The sequence below is a fragment of the Lepisma saccharinum genome, chromosome 5 (assembly GCF_977018435.1).
Source record: "Lepisma saccharinum chromosome 5, izLepSacc3.1, whole genome shotgun sequence".
Taxonomy (NCBI): Eukaryota; Metazoa; Arthropoda; class Insecta; order Zygentoma; family Lepismatidae; genus Lepisma; species Lepisma saccharinum.
In genome coordinates, this window is record NC_139233.1 from 62,762,978 (window position 1) to 62,790,697 (window position 27,720).

The 27,720-nt window shown below is 38.4% G+C and overlaps 1 protein-coding gene across 1 annotated transcript in view; it reads right to left on the bottom strand.

Annotated features, from left to right (window-relative positions):
- The window catches only part of LOC145987842 (zwei Ig domain protein zig-8-like), a 366,613-nt gene extending 345,883 nt beyond the window's left edge, over window positions 1-20,730 (bottom strand). Inside the window, exon 1 of the mRNA XM_083122585.1 lies at window positions 19,967-20,730. Coding sequence (XP_082978711.1) covers window positions 19,967-20,063 — 97 coding nt within the window. The 5' untranslated portion in view covers window positions 20,064-20,730. The remainder of the gene's footprint in view (window positions 1-19,966) is intronic.
- Window positions 20,731-27,720: the final 6,990 nt, after the last annotated feature.

Consider the following 27,720-nt stretch of genomic DNA (forward strand, 5'->3'; position numbering starts at 1 on the left):
TGAGTGGAGGAAAAACGAAAACAATTCGGGGACAATAAATAGAATTCCGCCCTGCCAGAGCCTCCGTGGAATCATGCGGCGAGGAGCTTCTTCCCTTGTCACTGCCAGGACGTGGCACGGGGCCAGCAGACGCGACTGCCAACTTCCCCGCCCTCTCGGTACAATCACATTGCCCTAACAAAACACAACACTCTCTCATGGCAATCACTGTCTTCGAAGAACACTCATTGGCGGCTGGGCAAAACATCATGAGTTAACGTGTACCCCACATGCAGGTCACTGCACTTTCGGCTCAGCACTTCCTTGTCAGAGCAATATTGATATGTCTCTTTAAATACCGTCTTTGTGAATTTGGTTAGAACAAAGGCAGACACATATCTAGAATTGTAATTCGTGGGATCGGTGGGAGGGGGACGGGGGATCCGAACCAAGTGTTTCAAAAATAATGTTATAATTAAAATAATTTATATGTAATTATATTGAATTAAATTAAAATAATATTAATTATAATGTAAATTAATTAATATTGTATTGCTATTATTACATTAATAGGTATGCAACTTTTTTCTTAAACAGTAAACAAGGCTTATTTAACTTTAACTGTAAGTTATACTTATTTTTGCATGTAACTTTCTTCTAATTTATATATTTTTATATATTAACGTCTTATTAGGTCTACATGTAGTTTTCTAAACTGTAAACGTAAACATTGTTAAGTGGAAGGAAAATGGTTCATGGTCTTAACATCATTATGGGGGAAGGGGGAATGGTAATCGAGTTGTAAGAGGGGAGTAAAGGAAGAGGCAAACGAGGAAGTAGGCTTCGTCGGTCACGTTCGTGCAGCGTGGCATTGCAATCATGGCAGAAGAAACGTAAGGCAGTTCTGTTGAAAGGAGACTGCCTTCCCCGCAGTAGGGGTGTAAAGGGTGAACCTTCCACGTAGTACACCCTGGACTGCAATTTGCAGACTAACAAGGATCTGGCGTCTGGAACTACGGCCAGAAAAATCTTCGTAGGACTGTGTGTGTGTTGTCATGTGTTTTGTCCTTGCTTGTGCTGAGTGCCTCTTTACAGCCAGCTTTAAATTGAAGTCAGAATACTTTAGTCTCCGACATTACAGTTGTAATCTTAGTTATCTTTTGGATAAGGTAAGGGGCTGGACCCCGTATCATGTGATGGGTTCAAAATAGCCTAAGTGCTCTGCTACTTACTGGCCTGTGCAGGCGGGAAGCTTCCACCGCACGGAGAGACTGATAGCCTCCACGAGTGCATATGAGTTGCTCAAGCCATCACTCCATGGAGTAGAAGGAATATTCTAAACTGGGCTACAAACGTACAGAACTGAGTGCTGTTTGAAGGATCGGTCCGCGTGACTTCATGCGGCAGCGGAATGGCCTTCTACCTGCTTTACAGTGAATGATCTATTCTTTTCTGGGTATTAATTTGATATTCTCCAATTTGTGAATACGAAAAATTATGTAATGAATAGTTAATGCGTTCTTATCATCGTCACCCAACGGGCTGGCAGGTGATGGCTCATGGATTGGCCAAGTGGAAACAATCGCTTTTGCCATATCAACCATATACCCAGGACGATATACGCCGTATACCCTCTGGTTGGTCTTAATCATTAGAGGATACATTCTGCTACAATGCGTATACTTTCTACGTTTGTATTGTTGTGAACTTATTGAGAACTGCATTTTTAATCAAAACCAATGAAATAAGCTTGAATTTTTTATGACGTGAGATTTTGAAGTATCGAATAAGATCCATGTGAAAGTCACAACAATGTTCGTATTTCTCTTTGCCACAACAAGGATAAAATCGTTGAACACAACAATGTGTGGGTCTCTTGTATGACAGTTTTGAATACGTAGAGAACCAAAAAGGAGACAATTGTTGCTTATTCTGTTCATTTTTTTTGTTTTTCTAAGCATTTTCCAAAATTTTCATTTTAGTGTAATTAGCATTATTACTATAGTTATTAAAAGTATAGAAACTGATAATTCACAAATGTAATATTAACAGGAAAATAAAATGCAATAGTTTTCATTTTAAAAATTCCATTATCATGCTCATTAGTACTCTAACATGAAAGGCATTTTTTTTTGTTGAAGTTAAATGTTTAGACTCATATATTTAATGGAATCACAATCCAAAGTTAATGTATACATGGTCTCCATTGAAATGTTCACGAAACAGCATGCACGCTATCAAAATTATGGGACTACAACACTGCATATACCCATGCCGCTTGTAAACAAGAGCTCTCTATAGTTGTATTAATGTTGGTCATACATCGTACAACGGTTTGGTTCTTACTTTAAGCTGTGGGTTCAGTCCCGATTAGTCTATTTTGATTTCAAACTTAGAAAGTAGAATCGAAGAGCGGCACAATCCATTTCCCTTTAAGGTTGGGTCATGGCTCGAAAGAATCCGAGTCTCCAAAATATGTCAAGTTCATCTCGGCTATTGGTTTTGGCTCGTACTTAAGATATCCAGCTTGCAGCTTTTCATCAAGCTTGCGCCGTGCGTGTGGATTTATGCAGACGCTTTAACACTTCTCTATCTAATGATCTCCCTGGCAACCCTCCAGCGCTCAAGGGAAATACCTCCGATACCAAGAATGCTATCTGCAGTCTGAGAGCGTACCGTGGAGCTTCATTCTACCTGCTTTTGCTTCGGGAGAGGAACAGAAAGAAAAGTTGCCGTTCTTGAAAATACGACTCCGCGGAATATGCATCAACATTCATTCTTATGAAGAGGTGATAGTAGCCCCATCTAGTTCGCTACACTTTTTGGCACGAGGTGTAGTGCATGTGTATGACGTTCAACCAAGTAGACGAATAGAGGTGTTCAAGTTTAGAAAGATTCAACAAATGACTGTCTGCTGCTTTAAACGTTCGTTTGATTAGTTAGCACGCACTATGTGATCATACACTACACTGTACACCGCTCCTGAACATAGTGCTAACAGGATATGCACCAAATACACAACTTGACACCAAATCAATGAAGTAGACGACTTGGTGTTGCACCGTGTAACCACTAGGTGAGTGCTGACTGTGTCAAAAAGTGCAGCGAAGTAGACAGGGCTATTGAACAATGATCCAAAATTTATGTCTGTCGTTCTGGGTATGTTCGTGCATTTGTTAACACTTTTTTATGTTAGGTTGTTACAGCAAGAGTAGAGAAGACATAACATGCATCAGGCTCTCTACTTTGATGTTAGTCTTGAGTCCACATAGATACCCGGACCCTGTGGCCGAGTGGTTAGCATATCGCGCTGCGACGTCAAGGGTCCCGGGTTCGAATCCATCTCGGGCTTGGTTGTTTGTGAATGTCCATTCATCAATTTCATCATTTCATCACTCATCTCCATCTTTGCAAATTTGTGCCGAGAGGCACAAAACGCGAAGTAAAATAAACTAAATCAATCAATCAACCACTATGTGCCTCCAACGGATATCGAACCAAGAACGTGCTGGTTACACGGCGACGTACACACACACACACACCATCACACACACACACACACACACACACACACACATATATATATATACAGGGTGACTGGTAATTAGATGTATTCCCTGAAAGGGGTTAAAGTAGAGACAATTTGCAATAAATTTGACCATATGATACCCCGTCCGAAAATTAGTAGTTTTCGAGATAATCGAATTTCAATTGTTTTTTTAAAAAATGACGATTTTCCACATAAAAAGATGACGTGAGAAAAAACTGCTCATTGTATGGAAATTATTTCAGCGTTTTCTAATAGCTAACAAATAAGTGGTTCGTTAAAAAAAAAGTTTTTCCCAAATAACAATCACATGTAAGTAACGGGTGGGTCTAAACTTACAAGTGATGATAAAAAAAATGCACTCTTAGTTTACTTGGCAACGTATTAATAACAAAAATGGTATGACACGAAGCGTACAAATTACTTTAATTACTTCCTTGTGACATCTGCTATCCAACAAGGTACAAATGTTGCTAACATTCACATTTGTGTACAAGAAATAATACTTCATTCTTCTTCATGTGCATGGAATCAATGAACAATATAATTAAAGAACATTACACGTCTTGCTCGAAGTGGGCATCTCTGTTACGAATGCAGGCACGCAGGTTTTTACGGACATTTGGTCTCTTAACTCGTGATGTGATGGTGTCCTTGATGTGTTGACCAGCTGTTAAGATCCTCTCCCTGAGCTCTTCTTGCGAGTTTAACGGTGTCTTGTCATGTGGCTCCAAATTTAAAAGTCGCAAGGCGTCAAATCGATCGGGGGATCGAGCTGGCCAGTCATCATGCTGATAAATCATGTCACGTCTTGTAGCTAGAGGTACATCCTCCAACAACATTGCCATTCCGTTCCTCAAAAAATGTTCATAAGTGATGCCATTTAAGAATTAGGGCAGGAAAAATGGCTCGATCAAATGATTGTTGATTACCCCCATCCATACTTCTGCGTGGGCGTGCAACAGTGGCTGGATGAAAATTACCCAAAGAAATAGATTGGCCGAGGCGGCCCGATTACCTGCCCGGCTCGGTCCCCCGATTTGAAGCCTTGCGACTTTTACATTTGGAGCCACATGACAAGACACCGGTAAACTCGCAAGAAGAGCTCAGGGAGAGGATCTTAACGGCTGGCCAACACATCAAGGACACCATCACATCACGAGTTAAGAGACCAAATGTCCGTAAAAACCTGCGTGCCTGCATTCGTAACGGAGGTGCCCACTTTGAGCAAGACGTGTAATGTTCTTTAATTGTATTGTTTTTCATTGATTCCATTCACATGAAGAAGAATGAAGTATTATTTCTTGTACACAAATGTGAATGTTAGCAACATTTGTACCTTGTTGGATAGCAGATGTCACAAGGAAGTAATTTAAGTAATTTGTACGCTTCGTGTCATACCATTTTTGTTATTAATACGTTGCCAAGTAAACTAAGAGTGCATTTTTTATCATCACTTGTAAGTTTTGACCCACCCGTTACTTACATGTGATTGTTATTTGGGAAAAACTTTTTTTTTAACGAACAACTTATTTGTTAGCTATCAGAAAACGCAGAAATAAGTTCCATACAATGAGTAGTTTTTTCTCAATTCATCTTTTTATGTGGAAAATCGTCATTTTTTAAAAAAACAATTGAAATTCGATTATCTCGAAAAATACTAATTTTCGGACGGGGTATCATATGGTCAAATTTATTGCAAATTGTCTCTACTTTAACCCCTTTCAGGGAATACATCTAATTACCAGTCACCCTGTATATATATATATACACACACACACACAAACATGTGTAGTACGTTAATATGTATTATTCTCCATCCAATGTAAACAAAACCACATGCCTTCTGAGAATATTTTATGTCCTGGTATTATTTTGAACATGAATATACTGGCTGTAGCTGTTCTCCATGGGTTCAACTTCGGTCATTTTGGTTCTTCCAAGGGGGATCTCTGGCACCTGGACGTATTTGATTTGTAGGGCTTTTGTTGAGTCACTCATACTGTATGTTCGTGTGTTCATATGTTGTGTCTTTCACATGTTTGTGATTGCCCCTCCATCTATTTCCACTTATAACTATTCGTCCCCATCGTCATAATTAGCCAAAAATGGAAGAAATGTGAATGTAAATAAACTAAATCAAATGTGTTTCCTGTGAAAAATTGTGTTTTGTTATTACCATCATTTTTAGTTGAAACCACGCACTCAAATACATTTCAAATGCTCCACAATGTACCAGCCAGAAATACTAGAAAAAATATCCTTTTTCAAAGTTAAAACACCAATAACAAATCAGCCTTACCACTATTATTGGTTGTTTACCTAATTTGTCATTGAGTTTACTGGTACAAAAGTATTTGAAAGAGATCAATGCTGGGCCTTAACATACTGTTTGGTATGTTAAAATTTAAATTCGACAGCAGATGAGAAGAATCTATTTTACCATTAGTAAGTTTGGAGAGGAAAGTTAATCGACTTATTTGCCTTCTTTCGTCGAGTGACGAAATATTAATGATTTCGCGTAATATGTTGCTAGGAGTGAATTTTGGATATGTACCATCAAGTTTAAATAGTAGATATCTGAGAAATTTATTTTGAAGTTTCTCAAATTTTTCGATATCTTTCTTCAATTGCGGGTTCCAAACAAGAGAGGCATAGCCTATTCGAGTTTAGATCTGACGAGCGTATAATACAGCAATATAAATGTTTCTTTTTTTCTAAATTGATTACCCATTCTCATTATAAATCCCAAATTTGTGTGAGCTTCACTTAGAATGCGGGGAAATGTGGTTGGAATGTTAACTTGTGGTCAAAAGTGACCCCTAGGTCAGTAACGATATTCTCACTTTGTACTAACATATTAAAATTGGTGTATGGATGTTGAATAGGTTGTCTATTGTGGGTGAATGATACGTGTTTGCATTTCTTTAAGTTCAGGCTGACTTTATTAATTTCACACCACTGAAGCAAGTTATCCATCTCTTCTTGTAATAATGTACGGTCATCAGCGTTTTCGATATTTTTATATATTTTAACATCGTCAGCAAAGATAAATGTTTCAGATTTCGTGAGCAGCTCTGGCAAATCATTTATAAAAATTAAGTATAGCAAAGGAACCAAGGTTCGACCCCCTGTGGGACTCCTGAACTGGTCATGTATTCAGTTGATCTGCAGCCTTGATACATGACGTATTGTCGACGGTTCTGTAAGTTGGAAGAGAGAAGGGTTATAAGTAGAGGAGATAGGCTATTGTTGGCTAATTTCTGTATTAATATATCGTGGTGAACCGTGTCGAATGGCTTTGGAAAGTCTGTATAACCTCCCTTACAACGTTGGTGAGCACTACAATATCCACAAAAGAATTCCCCGTCCTTCTCAATGTTTATGATTCCAACACTAAATAGGGCCATGATGACTTTACGGATGCTCCTTGAGCAAATGTGAGTTCCAAAGCAGAAAGTTCCATTAAAGCTTACATTTTGGAGTCATTAATTACTAACGACGCTTAAAAATGAGTGGTAAAGTAATGGAGGAAACTTCATTTTTACTATTTTACACAAATAGTGTAAGAATATGTTGCGTAATAGGATTGGTAGAATAAATTTGCTGCTATTTTTGTATATTCAATTAGTTTCGATACACATAAAACACAAAAATCTTTAAAAACAACTTGAAACATTCCGACCACGCTAACTACATGCCATTGCACATAGGTGTAGCCTTACTTTTACACACAGAGGCGTCCTTAAAACGGTACGTCACGATGGCACAGGATGAGCAAAATTTACTGCCGACGTGAGGTGCTGACGCATACCGTGTCCTGTTTGCTTAACAATACATTGGACGTCTGCTTACACGTACAGCATAATCCCAAACTACCGGACAAGAGAGAGTGGCACGTATGCACGTGCTTGGTACTGAACTCTGGCAATCGCCACTAAGAGACTGGATTTCTAATTAATATAAAGAAAATTTGACATAAACAATAATCAAATAGATATCCGATTGGTATGTCTGAACAAGTTACATAGTAAGGTAAATTTGATTTAGGAAATTCTTGAAATATTAATATTATACAGAAGTGTCGAACACGGGCGATAGTCCAAGCATGGATGCATCATTGTCCATCCTTCACCCATTTCGTCTGTCAACCTGTATCCCGAAAAAAATTCAAACACAGGTGTTGATATAACAAAGATAATGATCCAAGCAGTCCACATCACATTTTACGTCAGTGGTGTTAAAATGGCGTTCATCGCAGCCATTTATATGTGTTATTTTAACACCAGTGAGATTAAACGTTGACCAGAATATCCCAAACAGCACACGACATCCATTGGATATTCGTGTCGGAAGTTCAGGGTACCCAATAGATATCCAGGAATATCGAATTGGATGTCCCATGAATATCCATTTGTCCGCAGACGTGATAGCCAGGAAAGTATATGTTATGGACATTTCCGTACCCTTTTGGACATGTGTTGGACATCAAGTGGGACATTACATGGACGATATCCACTTTTGGACAAATTCTAGCTACGTATTGGATATCCAGAATTGGATGAGTTTTAGATATCCAGTTTTAGATAAGATCTAGCTCTGTATTCTATATACAGAATTAGACGAGTTTCAGATATCCAGTTTTGGACAAGATCTGGCAACGTATTGGATATTCAGTAGTGTTGTCCACAGGACGAGACGGGACAGGCTTTTAAAAACACGAGACGAGATTGACCATGTGTCATGAAACAAACGAATATTTTCGAGACGAGACAGCATTTCCACGAGACTTCCACGAGACGAGACAGGCCAAAGTCTCGTCTCGTGGGCAACACTAATATTCAGAATTAGATAAGTTTTTGATAGCCACTTCTACACATGCTTGGACTACCTAATGGATATCTGGAATTGGTTGAATTTTAGATATCCAATTCTGTGTATCCCATGGACGTCGAAGGCTATCCAGAATTAGATATCCCTAACTGGATATCTAATGGATATCCATATCATATTCATATGATCTGGACATTGCGGATATCGCTTGAAGATTTGTGTTCTGTGGGATGGTGTGGACTTCATACTCTGTGTTATTTTCTGAAAGTGCAAGATGTAGAAAAGCATCGTCAGTACAATTAGGGACCGAGAGTCTCAAACACAAAGTCTTGGTTTTGCAGAGGTGTGTCTCGTTCTCGGTCTCGGCTCGGCAAACTGGTCTCGTTCACCTTTCGATTTGTAGCAGGTCGTCTCTGTCTGGTTTCGTCTGGATACCATCCGACCCAGTGTGCGAAATCATTGAAGACTGTGGGGGTAAAAAATATCTTAATCTACAGACACACACAAATATTGTATATATTATACATATTTATAATAATAAATATAAAAATAAATTACTAAATGTTTAAAAATACATTATTATTATTATTAGATGTATATTTTTATTTACCTAGGTATATATCAGATATTTATAAAGCAGCAAACTAATTGATTTATTAATTGGTTAAATATGTCAATAAATTAAGAAATAGTTTAAATATTTTTTATAACATTTAAGTTTTGTTTAGTTTTTTCTTTCCATTAATATAAATCAACTAGATTTCATAGTTATATTTGTCTTGCATTATTATTTTACCTTTATTATGCGTAGTGTAGATCTGCTAAATGGTCTCTTGAAAGAGAGATAAACCATGCAGCACTCACAAACACACTACTTCGTGTGTGTTTGCGATAGTATCATTAGTAAAGTATATTCGAAACCAACACGATTGCTCAGCTTTTGTTGTTATACCAAAAAATCACCTCACTGGAAATTTTTGTGGGGGGATTTTTGAGGCCAAGATTGTTGGTAATGGGGGACCCCCCCCAGGATTTCGCACCCTGATCCGACCACAAGAAAACAATAAGAAAGCAGTTCCACGTCAAAAACCGTACAGAGTTTCAGCTCTGTTTTGCCTTCCCAACGATTAGGCCTAACCGCCTCCGGGGTATTTATAACATCCAGGTGGGAAGTGGGTCGGGTCGGACTCAAGGGAAGAAATGTAACAAAGCCACGTGATTCGTTGACGCAAGCAGAGCGCCGTGCCACTCTCCAAAGGCTGGTTATTGTTTTTTTTATTCGTCTTCACGATTTCCATGCAGCTGTTAGCTTCAAATAGTGTCCTGTTATTGTACCATCTTCTGTGCTCAGGCTTTCAGGCGCCTGGGTGACCATGGGAATTAACAGAGGGAACCATCTTACGTCACGACCTCACAGGCGAAACGCACCTAATGCATGAGGTGGGCGAGAGTAAATGAACGGTTTTGCAAGCAAAAAAATGAAACCCGCAGAGTTGGGTTGGGCTGAAAAATTGCATCATCCCAGAGATCAAACGAAAACCCCAATTAAAGTTGGAGCTGAGGTCATCGTTCCAAGAGCTCAATCCCAATATGCCCCATGGTCAGAAAGATCAAGAGGTTTAGGGCTCATGAAGCATGCACAGGCGATTTTTATCATTTTGGTGTCATTTCTGTAGTTTTTTTTTTCAGAACTCGATGTTGTTTTTCTCCACTTTCGAATCAAAAAGCAAATCACTTGAAATTGATAAATGAACGCTATCAAAGGTTTATGTCTAGGTCAGTACTCGACTTTTAAAACAGTTAGTGAGATCGTGTGCCACCTTGATTTTTAACGCCTGCAGAAAGTACTTTATCATCTTTGGAAGGTGTTCAACTCTTCCCCTTCTGCAAAACAACATACACACACACATAGCTACTAGTAACTTTGATGTGCATGTTAACATTTGAAAATAATCGTTACTACTGTTACTTATGTTGTTCAACGTCAAATTTTTACTTACTCAAGAGACAGAAAAAAGTCCTAGCGTAACACCTGATTATAATCTCACTTATTTCACTGAACACACATTGTTATAGAAGTTACCGTAAATTTACAATATTCTACCGTTAAAGTTAAATAGTCTACTAGACCGCTTGTCAATTTAAGAAAACGGAACACAATTTATTTTAAAATTTAAATTTCAAAATTGTATCATTCATAAGATAGATAATTATTATATCAGAATTTAGTGCCCCATAAATATATTTTTAAACCTGAATCATTACATTCGAACAACTATTGTCGGGTTAACAACCTGGTTTAGTCGGTGCTAGCGGTCTGGCTGGTAAACCTAGAACATTTGTTCGAATCACGTCGCCAGGAAAGCTACAACCTGAATCATTAAAATTGTATCAATTAGTTTTATTTTTACAATAGTTGGATAGCAACGGAAACTAACCATTTTTCCAGTTGTCTGTTTTCCTGTGTCTATGTTTGTGTTGAGGCTCTAAATCGATACACTGTACACAACATAGAGCCACTATTATATGAAATAGACACTGATGTAGAACAGAATACACTTTATAGTTCTAATACAAATGACATAGAACAGTCATCATTACACTGTGAGACTTTTATATTTTTTTAATAATTTTAAATAGACAACACATTAAAGTTCTATAGCCAAAACCTTTCTCTCTGGTACAAATGTTCGAAGTGACTGCTTTCTAGAGTTCTCTATACTTTGTGCCAGGAGTTCCTGGAGCAAGAGAATGAAAACAAGTCTTCTGTGCAAGTATAGCGACTCGACCAATGGACATGTAAGAGGGAAAGAGTTTGCATGAGGGGTCAACGCGACTGCAGCTATACTGGTCAAATTTCCAGCTGGCTGCTGACCTTCATAGCTATTTCTGGCTTTCTCTGTCCCACAAAAATCGTCTTCGAGGATGTATGGCTCTATGGGTGGCAGCAAACTCAATTGCGAAATAAAAGTTGTAGGGTTAACATAACTCTCCAGAAGCAATGTTACCAAGCGTACTTCTGTTTCATGCCAGTTGAATACCGATCTGTGGGTGGTCGTTCCGGAAACATCATTGTCCAGGACCGCGTGTGCATTTGTACCGTTAACCCCAGTTGATTTCTGTTGCCGACGATATCGTTGTTCGAGAACTCTTTTGCTTCAGAGTACGTTTGGCAACATGTACTGCAACCGGTGTTCATTTGTTTCGTCCCACTAACAGCGTTCGGTGCCTTGTGACTCGAAAATGACCGATGTCAGTCGAAGAAAATTCAACTGGTGCTGATTCGCTGTTTCTCAGCCGCCAACTGCGCTTCGACCACTCGCTTTCTCTACCCTTACGCGCGATGTTGCGTTTAATATATAATAATAATGTTGCTCCACAGACTCCTGGACTATGGTGTAGAGTCTTCGGAACCACCCCTGATGGAGATAGTGTGGTGTGGACTGTGGTCACAAATGATATTCCAGGAAATGTAGGTGTAGTCTTATCCTCGGCCAGGTCACGGTACTTTTGAATGTCATTTGTGAATTATTGTTATTATTTATCAAATTAAACGGTCAAAAACACGCCCATGCTTCAAATGATGGATCAGAAGACAAAAAGAGGAGAAAATGTATTTTAACAGTTGGGAATGGAATTAATGGGTGATTTAGTGGGAAAACATGGAAGTCCTAAATTTTTTGGTTCCCTTCTCAATTTTAGCACCATTAAGACAGTCACAAAATGGATGAAAAGGCACCCAAAATACCTCAGATACATGGACGTCCGCAGGATTTTTACCAGGGAGCGGCAAGCAAGGTAATTTTTCCAAAAAGGGGGGAGGGGGCAAACGAGGAACATTTCTCCCTTCAAAAACATTTTCCAAGGTGGGGCGATGACCCCCCCCCCTTGCCCTCCTTCCGGACGTCCACAGAAACGAACCAAGGACAGCGTCCAAATGTTAAAGAAGTAAGCACACTTTGCTCAACATAAATCGTAAGTGATTATTAGAGCTTCCGTCTAATGCCACCCATACACCCGCCAGGAGGTTAGTGAGCCCTCCCACGAAAGATTACATTTATAATCTAACCGTAATTTGACGTCTCGCAGCTCAAAGCGTTTCTGGCATATGGGAGTTGCCCTCGCCCGTCAAGTGATGGCTGAAGCAAGCAGCCCTCCAGGCGGTGTGCTCATTCCAGCCATCTAGTTTAATTGTCTGGACATCTCGACTCTTCAGCACGCGGCGCTACAGACTGACGTAAACAAAGAACTTGTAAATAAACATCAATAGATGGCGTTGATGGTTCCGATCCCTTGAATACTGAATGGACATCCTCAATGCAAGAAAGGTGGCTGGAGAAATGACCGTCTAAAACCGTCAATATCCACTGGCATCCAATTACGGTAAAAATTAACCATGACAGTATCCAAATTATTACATACATATTTAACCAAATTAATGGAATTTTAATGATTCGGTTTTAAAAGTATATTCATGATGCACACAACTGCAATTTATAGTCATTATCTTTATCTTTATTTACGCAAGATAAAATATTCAATTTTAACCACCAAGTCTGCTGCGTACAGGTTTTTTTTATAAATTGGCAAACAGATTGTTAAATCTGAACGGTAAAATATTGTAAATTGCACTGTAACTTCTGGTAGTGTACCGTCAAAACACTAATTACAGTAAAAGTATTAACGGCTATTAAATAGTTGACCATAATTAATGTAATTTTAATTTAATTCCCGGGTTCGATACCCGGTGGAGGCATTTGGCACAATGGTCGGATTTAAACTGTAGGTCCAGTCCCGATTAGCCTTACTGTGCATAAATTAGACTTAAAAACTCCAAATCAATAACAATCAATAACAATTTAATTTAATTCCACTTTCAGAAATACATTTATGGTACACGAAAGTTCCACCATTTTCTATCTTTGTGCACGATAAAATATTAAAATTTCTTGTTATGTCTCAATGCTATCCTATATGCTAGTGATCAAAGCGTTACATTTTAAAAGTAGCTTAGCTACAGCTGAATTTACCAAAAAGTTACTTTTCCCTTACTTTTGTATACAAATAATAAACAACCATATGGATATTCAAAAGAAGTATTTAGCAATTGTACTTACCAGACAATATATTACGTCATTTATTATCACGATGCCCGTCGTTCGATATATATTTTGATAGCAATGTTACCTTTGTGACTTATTTTTACTACAGTGTTTTACAATGATAACGTGCGTATATAAGTGACATATCAATTAAAATTTGATATTTGAAAATTGCAATTAGGATCCTACCCAAATTAATATTAAGAATTGTACACAAGTAGCCTATTGGTAGGATTATTTATGTTTATATATAAATATATTTTTGTTCAGAATAAATTATTACATTTTTAGTAGAGGAATTATTAATATAATATTAATTAACTAGAATTCCAGTTAATTAATATTTATGCTGCAATCTTTCCGTTAGCCCTTTTCTTTGAGTCTGTGAGACGCAAAATTCCCTGCATGTGGTTAAAATGATTGATAGTAAGCAACACTGCTGCTTTCCGAACACTTACTTCGGCTGTACTTCCGGACACGAAGCTGAACTTCAACTCAAACGAGTGTGCCACTTTTTGTGAACAGAAGTGTACATGAAGGTTCGAATCCCACCTTAAACTGTACTTCTAGTCCCGATTACCTGTCTGAGCATAAAATGGGTGTAAATAAAAAAACGCCTAATTGCAACCCCACTCCCACTGTTCATCATAATTTATCCCTCCTCGTTCTCACGATTAGCCGTTTTTCATAAAGATTTCAGCTTGGCATGAAGAGTACGTTCCAAATGTTTAATGACTTTTTTTGCAAAATTTATACGAATATTAGAAAGTGCTTCAGAATACTGGGAACGGTTGCGGACAAGGCCGCTCGTAGGATTTTTTTCCGGATAAATTCTTGCGTACTCTGCTGTTTTTCAGGGCACCCCTCTATCGTCCATGTTTTCACGCTACAATTTCAAATTTAAAATACATAAATGGCTTTCCAGATATCTCGAGGGAGGGAGGGAGGGTGCAATTGCCCCTTCCCACCCAACATCCGTCTGCGGGCGTCCTTGGTTGTGGAAGTGTGTTCGTAGCTTGGAAAATCTAATTATCACAGTTAAAAGCTTCGCTAAGTATTATTTACCTACGTTCTTGGTTTGCGGTTAACTTGACAGTCAGTTTTCGCAGATTTTCATGCGACGCTTGAAGGGGGTTACCAGATTTTACGTGATCAGGTATTTTAAGCATTTCGGGGCGTTATTTTAATGCTAAGGGCCTAAACTTGTCGCGCTAACATAATAACGAAAGGATCCAGCGATATTTTATTAATGCCAGACCTACCTAGCCTAACCTAACAACGAAAGCATTTAGCAACGAAACACCCCATTCGCAACCCATGCACGTGACGTAGGTAGCAGTAGCAATCCGAAAGTCTGGTGTGAACTATGGATGGCCAGATCCGGATCCAAATTTTTTCGGATCCGGATCGGTTTGGCCTTCCCATACCAGCGCTTCTTTGGAAAGTAAGAATGTGTTTATAACATATTGTTGCCTGCTAATATATACGTATATATATATAGTGTGTGTGTGAGCGCGCTTGCGCGATTTGTAATTAATACACTTACAAGGGAGGTTATCTAAGTGTCCCCCTCCGATTTCCATGGAACTTGGCAGGTGTATAGAGGGGCCCAAAGGAAGAAATAGGTGTTTTTGTGTTTCAGATAAAAAACTGTTTTAGGGGGCACCCCCCCTCCTCAAATATCAAGATGAGGAGAAATTGAAGTGGGGATCTCACCCCGAAACCACGTAAATATGGCATAGGAAGAAACGGGGGACATAGGGCCCCTCTATACACCTGCCAAATTTCATGGAAATCGAAGCGGGACACAGGGGTCAGATCCCCACGTCAATTTGTCCTCATCTTGACATTTGAGGCGGGTTTCCCCCCCTAAAACAGTTTTTTAGCCGAAACAAAAAAACACATATTTCTTCATTTCGGCCCCTCTATACACCTGCCAATTTTCATGGAAATCGGAGGGGGACACTTAGATAACCTCCCTTGTTAGTCTTACACTGCATATATTATAATGTTTTATTTTAATTTTTAAAACTGTAACTGTAGAACAATTGTATAATTTTTATATAAACATTTCTATCTTGTTAAATGTGTTAAAGCTTTCATCCTGGAATGTCTCACATTTATGTGTGTTTCCATTTGCAATACATTCGAATGAATATATATTCGTTTCAATGTCATTTACAAAATCACCTCTGACATTTTATGTTAAACAAGTCAAAATATTTTTGTGCACGAGTGTGTTAGCCGATGTGTAGCAAAGTATTTTAGGAACACCACTTGAAAACTATCTTGTAGGACTAACTAATGAAAAATTTATTTGTAATCGAAGATCATAATACCTTTTAAGGTGTGATAATATTACTGGGTGAGTCTTTTAAAAGAGGCCCCGTGGAAAATGTGCTCCTTACTTGTAGGCAACCCAGGTACACCGAAGAGAAGAGCGGGGCAGAGAACAGTCCAGGATATGTCATGCCATGTCATGTTGTCGAATATGCTTAGCACCGATATCCTGGACTGTTCTCTAACCCGCTCTTCTCTTCGGTGTACCAAGGTTGCCTACATGCAAGGAGCGCATTTTCCACGGGGCCTCTTTTAAAAGACTCACCCAGTATAATGGGATTGAGATACTAAACTCTCGGATCTGGATCCGGATTTTCGGATCCGGAACTTTTGGATCCGGGTCCGTTTGGCCATCCCTAGTGTGAACATACCCAGCTCCCACCAAAACTAAATGCTAAAATCTCTAAACCGGTTAGATAATGAGGGCCAGGTTTAGAGCTCTCATCAATTAGTTCTGATGGTTGGTGGACGCTGGGCATGTTGTGCACCAGAGCTGTATGTAAGACAACAGTAATCGAATGGCTGATAGCAAATAATCATATAAAAGTGTATGGAAGGGGAAAATCGTTCTCCATAAAATATTCAATAAGACTCTTAAAGTATGTGTTAACGGACATAACTATTAATCGAACCACGTAAAAAATCCTGTGCACCATGATAAATTCAGAATAAAACAATCTGAACTTAGGCCTGAGGTAGGTATTACCCAGGTCAAGTAAAATGCAGAATGCAAGACGAGGGCAGAAAAAAAAAACATTTGCGAAAAAATATATCAGCGGAAGAACAACGCTTGAAGCGATTGCCGGAGGTAGAGGTCGTATTTATAGGAAGATTCAAAGGACCCAAACAAGCTCTCATTTATTGAATAACTTTCTGAAGGTTCCAGGTTCGAATTCTGCCCGGGTGAGTCTCTAATCATTAATTACACTAGGGAACATGATTTTTGCCCCCGTGAAAGTAATGACTGTTTCTAATGTATTTTGTAGTGTAGTAAGCGGAACTAATCCTCAAAATTCTCCTACACGTAAAAATTTTTCATAATGTCAGTTTTTAATAAAATAAAATTTAAGGTATAAGGTATACGAACATTGGAAAATAAGCTAGATGTTTACCTGGAAAAGAAAGGGAAAGAATTACTTCATTCGAAAAGTTATGTAAATTTATATATAAGAGACCGGTACACCACAGCGAGGAACTACCAGTTCCACTCCCCCCCCCCACACGCACATAGGTTGTGCAAGCACCAGATGAAGATACCGCAGACGATCCATCAACATCAATCGACGTAGAATACCATTGTGACGAACAAGATGATGGTGTGCACCTCAATATGCATGTTGGGCTATACACGATTTAAATTTGGAAAAAAAAGAAGCAGAGATTCTTGGTTCAAGGCTTCAGCAGTGGAAACTCCTTGCGAAATACACAAAAATTTCCATTTATCGAAACCGTCACAAACAGTTTTCCAAGTATTTTACAATGAGAGAAAATATGTGCTTCTGTGTAGATATCGTTTCCTTAATGAATGAGTTCGGTGTTCGACATTCAGTACCCGATTGGAGACTGTTCATAGACTCCTCAAAATTAAGTATGAAAGCTGTATTGCTGCATAATGGCAATGTTTTACCATCAATTCCTTTATTCCATGCTCTAAATACGAAGGAAACATATGAAACAATGTCTGTTTTGTTAGCAGCTGTAAATTATAATAAATATGAATGGTAAATCTGTGCTGATCTCAAGGTTATTGCCTTGCTCACAGGATTACAGGGAGTTTTTACGAAACATTGCTGCTTTTTGTGCCTGTGGGACAGTCGCGACACAAGTCGTCATTTTGTAGTTAAAGATTGGGGAATGAGGGATGAATACCAAATTGGAGAAAAAATGTGGAATATGTGGCGCTTGTTGATTCAAAGAAGAGTCTTCTCCCACCACTACATATTAAATTAGGATTGATGAAGAACATCGTGAAAGCCTTGAATAAAGATGGCAGTGGATTTCGTTACCTCCAAGACCTTTTCTTGAACTAGACAACAAGCAAAATTGAAGGAAAGTATTTTTGTGGGACTACAAATTAGAAAACTCCTAAAAGACAATTTTTTTAATCAAAGCTCCAAGATGTCGAGCTGGCAGCGTGGAGTTTCTTCAAAGCTGTGGTGAATGGATTCCTGGGAAACAAAAAAGAAGAGAACTATGAATTTCTAGTTTCAGAGCTACTGAGGTGTTACAAAGAAATGGGTTGCCGAATGTCTTTAAAAATTCATCTTCTAATTTCTCATCTTGAATATTTTCCACAGAATTTAGGTGATGTAAGTAAGGGGGAAAGGTTCCATCAGGACATTTCTCACATGGAACGTCGTTACCAAGGACGATGGGACCCAGCCATGTTAGGGGATTACTGTTGGAATACGAAACAAGAAAGTAGCACTGAATATAAGAGACGTTCATTGAAAGGTAGACATTTTTTACCTATTCTCAAGTAAACGTATGCTTTTGTATTGTTCAAATTTCCTTATCTGAAGCAAGCTAATTACTTCTGACTAGTGGTTGATTACTAATTTCCTTATAAAATGATACTTTATATTATTTACATGTACTTACATGATGTACAATTCATGGCTCTGTACATTTGTTACGCATATTTCCATGTATACTAAAATCTACCTGTAAAAATAAAATCTTGCGTGTTAGAGCATTTTTTTTGTTATTTTTGAATTCAGCACACTTTTTTCCATAAGAGGCAACTTATTTCGCTCTGGAGGCAAAAAAAAATATTTCATTTGTTCCCTAGTGTTATCATCTTCGCAATTAACCTCAGGAGGATGAAAGACGACGTATATAAGAAAAAAAATAATAGAACGCTGTTAGAAGTTTACACATAGCTACACAGAAATTTGAAAATATATGTGACAAGCCTATACAGTGGGATGACGAACATGGATTTGAGTAAGGTGTCATTCACCTATTACTCGCACGGTAAAGTTCAACTGTAGACATTATTAGTGAACTGGATATTTTCCTTAAAATGGAAAAAAAAAAACATTTCTAGTATACGGCTCCTATTTAGTTAGAGGCTATAATAGAAATATTTGGAAAAAATGTGCTATCTGTATTTTCGTGTGTGCTTATGTATGGTTAAGGGTAAATGTTCGATCTAGCACAAACAGATTTCTCATTTTTACACAAGAAACTACTTACTACGGAAATTACTTTCTATAGCATTGCGGGACATTGTGGAAGTGTATAACGGTTTTTTTCTCTTTAGGGTATTTAGTGTTTCTAGTTTTCAAATCATTATTCAAGATAGCCACACATTCACGATAGCTCCACAAACCATTCACGTAGTGTTAGGTTAGGTTCGGTTAGGTTAGGCAAACATTCGGTTTTGTTGTTTGTTTTGTAAATACTGTGATTGAAATGGTCCGAGGCGAGCCCCGTTGTTCAGTAAAGAGTTGCAAATATAAGCAACAAAAACATTTTTTTTCTTTTTAGTATGTTTGCCTAACCTAACCGAACCTAACCTAATACTACGTGAATCGTTTGTGGGGCTATCGTGAATGGTCAAATTTTTTAACACTACATATCCTAAACAGAATAAAAAACCGTTATACACTTTCACAATGTCCCGCAATGCTATAGAAAGTCATTTCCGTAAGTAGTTTCTTGTGTAAAAATGAAGAAATCTGTTTGTGCTAGATCGAACAATTACCCAAAATGTTTCACGGAAACCCTATTTACGGTTATTTTGACGCAAAATTACCCATATATCTCCCTAAAACAACCACACACACCCTGAAATTGAAACTTCTAGATAAACCGCCGGCCTACTTGCAATACATTTTTACTGTAAATTTGTTAATTTGTTGTTAAAAAAATAATAAAATTTCTTGCTTATTCATGAATTTAGCATTCTTCATCTAAAGCAAAAATGTAATTTGCAGCTAAATACGTAACTAATTTGAATCTGGATTCTTGTTATGAGTACACTTTATGCACATATAGGCTAATCAGGACTGGACCTACAGTTTGAAGTGGGATCCGAACCACTATCCAATGTACTTTCAACGAGAATCTAACGCCGGACCTCTCGATTAAAAGACGATGACATTACACTACACCACCGGGGAGGTAATACTCCTAAAAAAAAGGGTAAATATTTACTTACCGGCACACGATGGACTGGCAGCCAGAAGTACCGTCAGCAGAAGAAAACGGGTGCATTTCACAGATACCACACTTGTAACTTTCATGGTCATTTTCATTTGACATCCATTGACAGTGGCGAATTTCACGGTGTCTTCGTGGCCAGGGACCGTTGAGCTGAAGTTTTGCACTCACTCACAAACACTACACGAACACACTCCTCCTTCACGTATCACCACCCACAGGCAAGGAGGCAAGCGATCGCCTCTCATTGTAAAATACCACAAAAGCACCATGTCCGGTACAGCACTTTCCTTTCCCCGTACAAGAGTGGCATTTAGCCGAGAGCGGCCAATAAGGTGTTGTAGCCACTCCCCCTCAACGTACAATAGGCCCGAGGAAATGAAAAGTCGTGGAAAGAAATTCTTTTGACCTTTTTTAAACTAAATTCTCTCCTACGGGTTGGCCGTTAACCAGGTCTGTCACTCACAAATGCACACAAGATTCTTTTAACTGGGAATAACTTTGTGGGGTAACTCTGCGAAAGTTTTCCTTGCTCGACTCGGCAACTGCCAACAGCTGCAGTTTTTGAACAGCAGACGACTTCTTCGCTCGGACTGGTACGGCACACACACTCACGCACACCGCACCACGACGAGGCAGAGGCACCAACTAAAAGTTAGGCCTATTCGGTGCCTGTGTTTAGCCTTCGCCGGGCTACCGTAACGTCAGGCCGAAATACACTGAAGCACGTCCCGAGCCAAAACGATATCCACGTAGCTGGCACGAGCGTGTTACCTGCACGCTGACTCGGGTTGCAATGTTCTCGTGGCGTGGTTTAGGCTTCTTGCCCGGCGTAATTTAAAAACACTCCGAACAACAATACGTTAAGGATAGGCCTAACTGATTGACTTCTCTATCGAGAACTTGGCACTTTGCTTATGAAAACAGCTAGGCGGCCAAGGATATCAGCCTGTGCCTGACATTAAGAACACCATAGTGTGTATCTGTATTTTGCTAATTTACGCTGTTTTCCTTACACTTTTGGTTAATCGCGACGTTAAAGAAGAACGGTGATTATATGAAATTTATGATTGGACATGCCTAGGCCGGAACTAGAAGCCGTACCTTTCACTGTCGAGTCGTAACTCGGCGTAGCCAAGGGTCAGGATTTGTCCCCCCAAAATTTTCAGGTTATTAAATGTAAAAGTAAAGGATAACTTGTTAACCTTCTTGCACCTGAGGAGTAAAGCATTCAAAAATATTTTTTTATGTGTGCACAAAATATAAGTTACATTTAGCAAAATAGTCATCGTTGCTATTTTTATGGGATGGAAAACTTGTCGATTTTGGCCACCGAAGTTAAGTCCAACATTTGATTCTGCCCCCCAAAGTTAACTTCCAAGCTCGAATTCGTTCCCCGCCCCCAAAGTAAGGCCCGAAGTTACGCTAATGAGTGTCGAGATTGTGACAAGGCCCCCCCATACAGTATAATTTCTCTTTTGGTTATTTTACGCCGCTTGTCTACATCTTGGGTAAATCGCTACAAAGATAATAATGATGAAATGGATGATGCGGGAACCACTAAGATGCACCCATGCATTAATTTTGGCTCGAACCTGGTACTTCTAGCGCATTATGTATTATGATATCTAAATAAATGTGCATCGAAAAAATGCTCAGACAACACACGGCATCAAAGTTAACAATAATTGATTTGCTATTGAAATATGCTATTAACCAACTCGCCTGCATGTCCATCTCTCCACATTGATTCCTCTCACAATAATAATTCGAACTTATTTAGTATTTATCTCAACCGGCTTGGTGGTCGAACAGGCTAATGTTGTTATGGAGAGCCAACTATCTCCATGGACACCAGCTGAGTACATGGAATTTCTTGCATGAATGTATATTTTTAAAACGTATTGAATAATTTGATATGCTCACGATCTCTTATACCTAGGTTCCGTGTTCGAGTCCCTGGAAATACGAGTCCGTTTGAGAATGATCCTTCGTCAATTTCATCTAGTATTCATTCACCCGCATCGTCGCGATTAGTGAAAAGTGGCAGAGAAGCGACGATAAATAACAAATTACAGTATTGCATAATGATAGTAATAACAATCAAACGGGACATCCCAGATGGCGTAGTGGTAACGTTCGTCGCCTTGTAATTAAAGGGTCCAGATTCTGGTGGGAGGCACATTGCAAAGTGGTTCAGATCTCACTTTGAACTGTAGGGTCAGTCCCAATTAGTCTATCCGTGCATAAAACCGACTTAAAACAACAATCAATCAAACATTTATAAGGAATATTTCGTGTCATCCATTGTACTCGAAGAAGGTGACATGTAAGAAACCATACGTTATTAACAGCTTTTCCTGGAAATTCCACAGTAATACGAATACACAATAATATACAATATTGTCTATTTTCATGTAATAATTATTGGATCTACGATTTAAACTGCTGTGTCAGCAAATAAAATAACTTATAAATGAAGAAAGACATGTGCAATCCTAAATTCAGGTTTGTATTTATTTAGGGCCGAAACAGCCTCGGACCTACGTCTATACGTATTATGGAAAACCTGCTTTTAAAAGCACATCTAAATGAAACTAAAATGAAATATTTGATGTGCAGAAAATAAAAATTAGATTAAAAGTTTTAATGAAGTTATTTATATAATAGAGGGCTCCACGATGATTTTAGCTCCATGACACCAGCTCAATGGATATTGCATATTATTTAAATGTTCCTTTCCTTAGTACACTTGCCATTCCCAACATTGTTGTTTCGTAAGCAGATTTAGTTACCATAGAAATTATGGCTAGAGCATATTTGTGCTGGAGAATTACAAAAGTCCATACTCCTATCTTCTTGTTTAATCGTAAATTGAAACAATTTTCTTACTGTGACCAACTCGTAGCCTAAAAGCATTTGATAAATGAAGCATTCAAGTGAGTACAATTAGTAGAAAGATTAGAAATAGACCTATATATAGAAAAATATGTTCAATGATAACATTCTCATAGGTGCGTTCTCCGTATACTTGCAAGAAAATGGGAGAAGGTGCACTGATTGGGTTTAATATGAACGTTTTCTGCTGTAGTCACTGCAAAGTAATGGTTGGTTTTATCTGGTACTGTTTATTAAGTCACGGCGTCGTTGTTTGAAGTATGCTTTAAGTCAATTTTATACATAGATAGGCTAATCGGAACTGGATCTACAGTTTATAGTAGAATCCGTATCACTATGTACTTCCACCGTTTATCAAACCCGGGACCCCTTGATTTCAAGGCGACGACCTTACCACTACGTCACCGGGAAGGTGACCTTAATAATAACCCATAGCTCTACAGCCCGAGGAGGGCCTTGGCTTACCTACCGACTGCTGGTCTCTCTCCCACACTGTTCCTCCGTCACCTGTTGTAGCGTGGAGATCTTAGACCAGTATTGGAGTGTCGGGGGATCAGCCCGACGAGCCCCCAGCCGTTGCAGGTCTTCTCGATCGGGTTACGCTCACTCACTCGGAGCTCCCCAATTTCCTCACGATGGTGGGTTGCCACCGGTCCTATACGTAGGCCGAATAAATTCCGACCAGAGCCGGATTCGAACCTACGCCGTCCCGCAGCGAGCGATCTCAAGACGAGTGAACGCCTTAACCCGCTCGACTACGGAGGAGGACGAAGGTGACCTTAGGTCATATTATTAAAGTGTTAGTTTTTAAGAATATATTTTTACTCTTCGGGAATTCTAGACACTCTTAAGCGAATGGTAAGAACTGAGTAAAAGAAATAAGTCCTGAAGTTTGAAGAAGGACATCCATTTTTGTCTGCTTTCGCGCACGTAGTTTGGGGCAGAGAAAACATCATTTCACTCCATCCTATATGCTGCACTTTGCGTCGCATTGAATGGACGCTTCCGTTTTTTTTTAATACACAAACAGATCGTTGGCATAATGATATCTTTTTGTTCGCCAGCTCGTTTACTTTCAAGGTCCACTTACAATTCCCTGAGTTCATGCGTGACATGTATTTAAACGAGGAACGAAGCGCCATTCAGAAGGGAACGAGAGTGGACCGGATGCCTTACATCAGCAACAAGGGACAAAAAGCAAAGGGTCTTCACATCAGTGGTTAATAACATAAACGAGGTACGTTAACTACGCTGGATAATTATCTGTTTACACGTTGTACGCGGTGATGTTAAATCTTTTATGATTGTTTTCCAGAAGATTTAATGGGAAATTTGCACATTGGACTGCTCGTAAAATCTCAATGCTATATTTTTCCTTCCCTGATGCTCATTTCAATTGGGAAACTGTTAATTTTACATCACATCTCATACTGAAGTGGCATCACATGATTACTAGAAACATTCGGCTGCGAGCTGAAAACATAATGGATCAAATTACAATGCTGGACAGAATTCTGACCTTTATTGTAGTTTTGTTGATGCGTAAGGTGTAGAAAACTTAATTTTTTAGTACAACTACTCATAGATATATATGATATTACAAGGATGTACATGAATAATGTACATTTTATATCTATATAGAAGCCAATATGCGAGTTTGCGCATTCTTAATAAGTTAGCGGTTTCTGAATGGGAAATAGATTTCACAAATTGAATAGGTCACATTGACTTCAAATTGCACAGAAACAAACATCACAACCATATTTTTTTCTCATACAAGTTGATAACAAAAAAAATGAAGTTTTACGATACAGAAAGGGCTGCCATCTGTCCATAAAATGTAGAATTAATATAATTACCATTGTCTCTAGGCTAAGAACAATTTTTCAGCATTTATATTAGGGCTAAGCCGATACCACTTTGAACCGATACCGATATCGATGTGGCATCGATTCTCACCAATACCGATGCTTCAAAATTGTAATATTGAATTTTTTTTTAATATTGTTAGTGCGTAAGTATTTCACCCTAATTATATACATTAATTTAGCAAGATAATTGCTTTAAAATATTCAATAATTACATTAGATTATTGAACTACATGCTATACAATCACAAAATTCAGTTTTCTCACACAAAAACTGGTGCAAAGTAAGAAAGAAACTTCGATTTTTTTCATAATTTCCAGGATAATTGGATCCGCGAAAGCTTTCCGTGATTCTTCAGTTGTAGCAGGTATTCGAAAGGATCTGTGAGGAAATTGCCCAGATTATTGTGAACATGTTAGGTCGAGCTATGCATGATGTCCCTTGGCGACTGCAGAAATAGTTGCTTAGAAAAAGTGCCATCTACTAGACGTCATCGTCAAGTCAAAATCCTACCCATCTTTTAAGCCGTATGCAATTCTGTAATGGCATCCCCTGCACTATTTATTTTCATGATTAAATTTCTTGCAACTGTTTATTATCTTCTCTACACCTCCATTTCAAAATGTCCCGTCTTTTTTAGACACGTTTTACTAAGTTGTAGTACGTTGCTGGTTTGGCTAAAGTTCTCAAAATTCATACCAAAGTCTCGAACGAGGCCGAGAGTTCTCGACACTGGGTCTCGGTGTCGTCTCGACTAGCCTCGAAAGATCTGGTCTCGTTTTCGTATCGAGTTTTACCAACCTTTAGGAACAAACTATGTTACTGAGGAAGAGGCGGGAAAGGGAAAAAAAAGTTTCTGAAAATGTTTTCAAAATGGTGCCAAAAAAAAGGTGCTGATAGAATGCATTTGCTCAATGCTATCTTTCTCTGCGCGTTCTGTATATAATGCGCGCGGACCGCACAGAGAACTGTGGTTCTCCGGACAGGTTTTGTTGAAGTGTTTGTTTTCTCTCGCGGTATTTGCTACATTATCTTGGGGACTATTGGAGCTGCAATACCATGCTCTCGTTCTGCTGTACAAAATAAGACTATAGGATTTTATGTAGCTGCTCAAGAAGACTTAAAATCATTTATTTTTCTGTTCAATTTTTTGACAAAACAAGAAAGAAAAGGAAGGAAAAAATTTCATGCATCTTGAGGGGGTGCAAAGGGGATAAATGTCTTAATCTCACTAAAAAGTGCAACAAAGTGGGTTCATTTTACTTGATTTCATGTCCTAAAATACATATCTCAAACGATCGGTTTGAAAAGAGCTATATTTTTGGAAAGGTGCTGCGCCTTAAAATCCGTTCCCTAATGATAAAGGTCATCCGCCATTAGCTGTTTATCTGTGCTATATATCATGTGGGAGTTTCATTTGCTTTTCTGGGGGAGGCTGTTTCCTGGCAAAAGAGGTGATAATAAAGTCAACCCTGACGTCTCTCCCGAATTTAAACATTAGCTACTTTTCTGTTTGCTCTCCTAAAACTTTCCTGCCATAAAGTAATTTCAATCGAGAACTCCCGTCATAAAAATAGAAAAAGCTATTGTAAAATGTTATAACGTCTGAGGAGTTTTAAGTTTTAATCAATGATTCTACGCCTTTAGGATGGAGGGGGATATGAAAGATTCTAATTTTCCTCTATAAATTCGTTGGAAGTTCTCAGATAAGAAAGAGGTAATAGGAAGAGATGAGTCTTGTTGAAGGAAATAAGTAACAACAAATTTCTAGTAAGAACTTCTAACGAACAGAAAATGCAAAAAAATAATTTTTATCTTTGTAGTACTTATCGATACCCAAATAGCAAAATCAATATAATTAATGTTTTTATAAGTTACCATTATTTTATCCACAAAAGGATATTTTACATTTATCAGTTACTGGAATGATTATTGCCAATTTTTTACTTCCATTGACATACAGAAGGACAGGTCGATAGTGATAGTACATAACATACTACACTTGTTCCTATTACTATGTAAGTTCATGCAATAATGCCTTTTGTGTCTGTATTCGTTTGCTAGCAATCAAAAGAAATGGAACGGTTCGATTGCTGATGTGAAGAGGCAAAGGAACAGAGACAGACCACAAGTAAGTTGACACTTTATATATCTTTAGGTGCATCACATTACGTGTTTATTAGCTTTATTTGCTTGAGATATCAGTAGTTATAAACGGGGGTCGAGTGGCCACCCTCCCAAAATCTAACAATTTTATAGTGAGCTCTCTTAGTGTAATTTAACTGAAAATCATGATTTTAGCTGATTTCCTAAGTGTAAAAAACTGAAGATTTGTTTTACGCAAGAGCTTAAATTTCAATTTTATTGTATAAAAATTCTAAGATTTAGATAATTTCCCCTATGACATCCAATTTTTACGTAACACCCACACCCACCCACACCTACACTTACACCCACACCCACCCACACCTACACCCACACCTACATCCATTTACTTCCGGTGCACTTCCGATCCACTTCCGGTCTACTTCCGGTCCACCTCAGGTCCACTTCCGGTCCACTTCAGGTCCACTTCCGGTCTACTTGACAGACACCTGTGGGTTTTTCCAGTTTTTTTTTTAAAAGTATATAAGTACATATATTTTTGGGGTTCAAAGTCATACTTGGGTCATTCCATGTCAAATCATCCAGGCCATGTCACCCACCATCTCCGATTTTGATGAAATTCGGTATACTTATAGAACTTTTGATCCTGATTACAAAAATGACAATTTTTTTAGTTTGGTCAAGGGGTTCAGAAATTACAAGTTTGAATGACACGCATTTTGTTATAAATTATAGTATTTTCTCTCAGGTTTGTTGTAGAAACTTGTCTTTTGCTCAGGATAGTGTAAGCTTTCATTTAAATAAGGTTTCAGAACAGTGTATCAATAATCATGTATTTTATGTATAGTTTCATGTATTTTTTTAGAAAAATAAATGACTA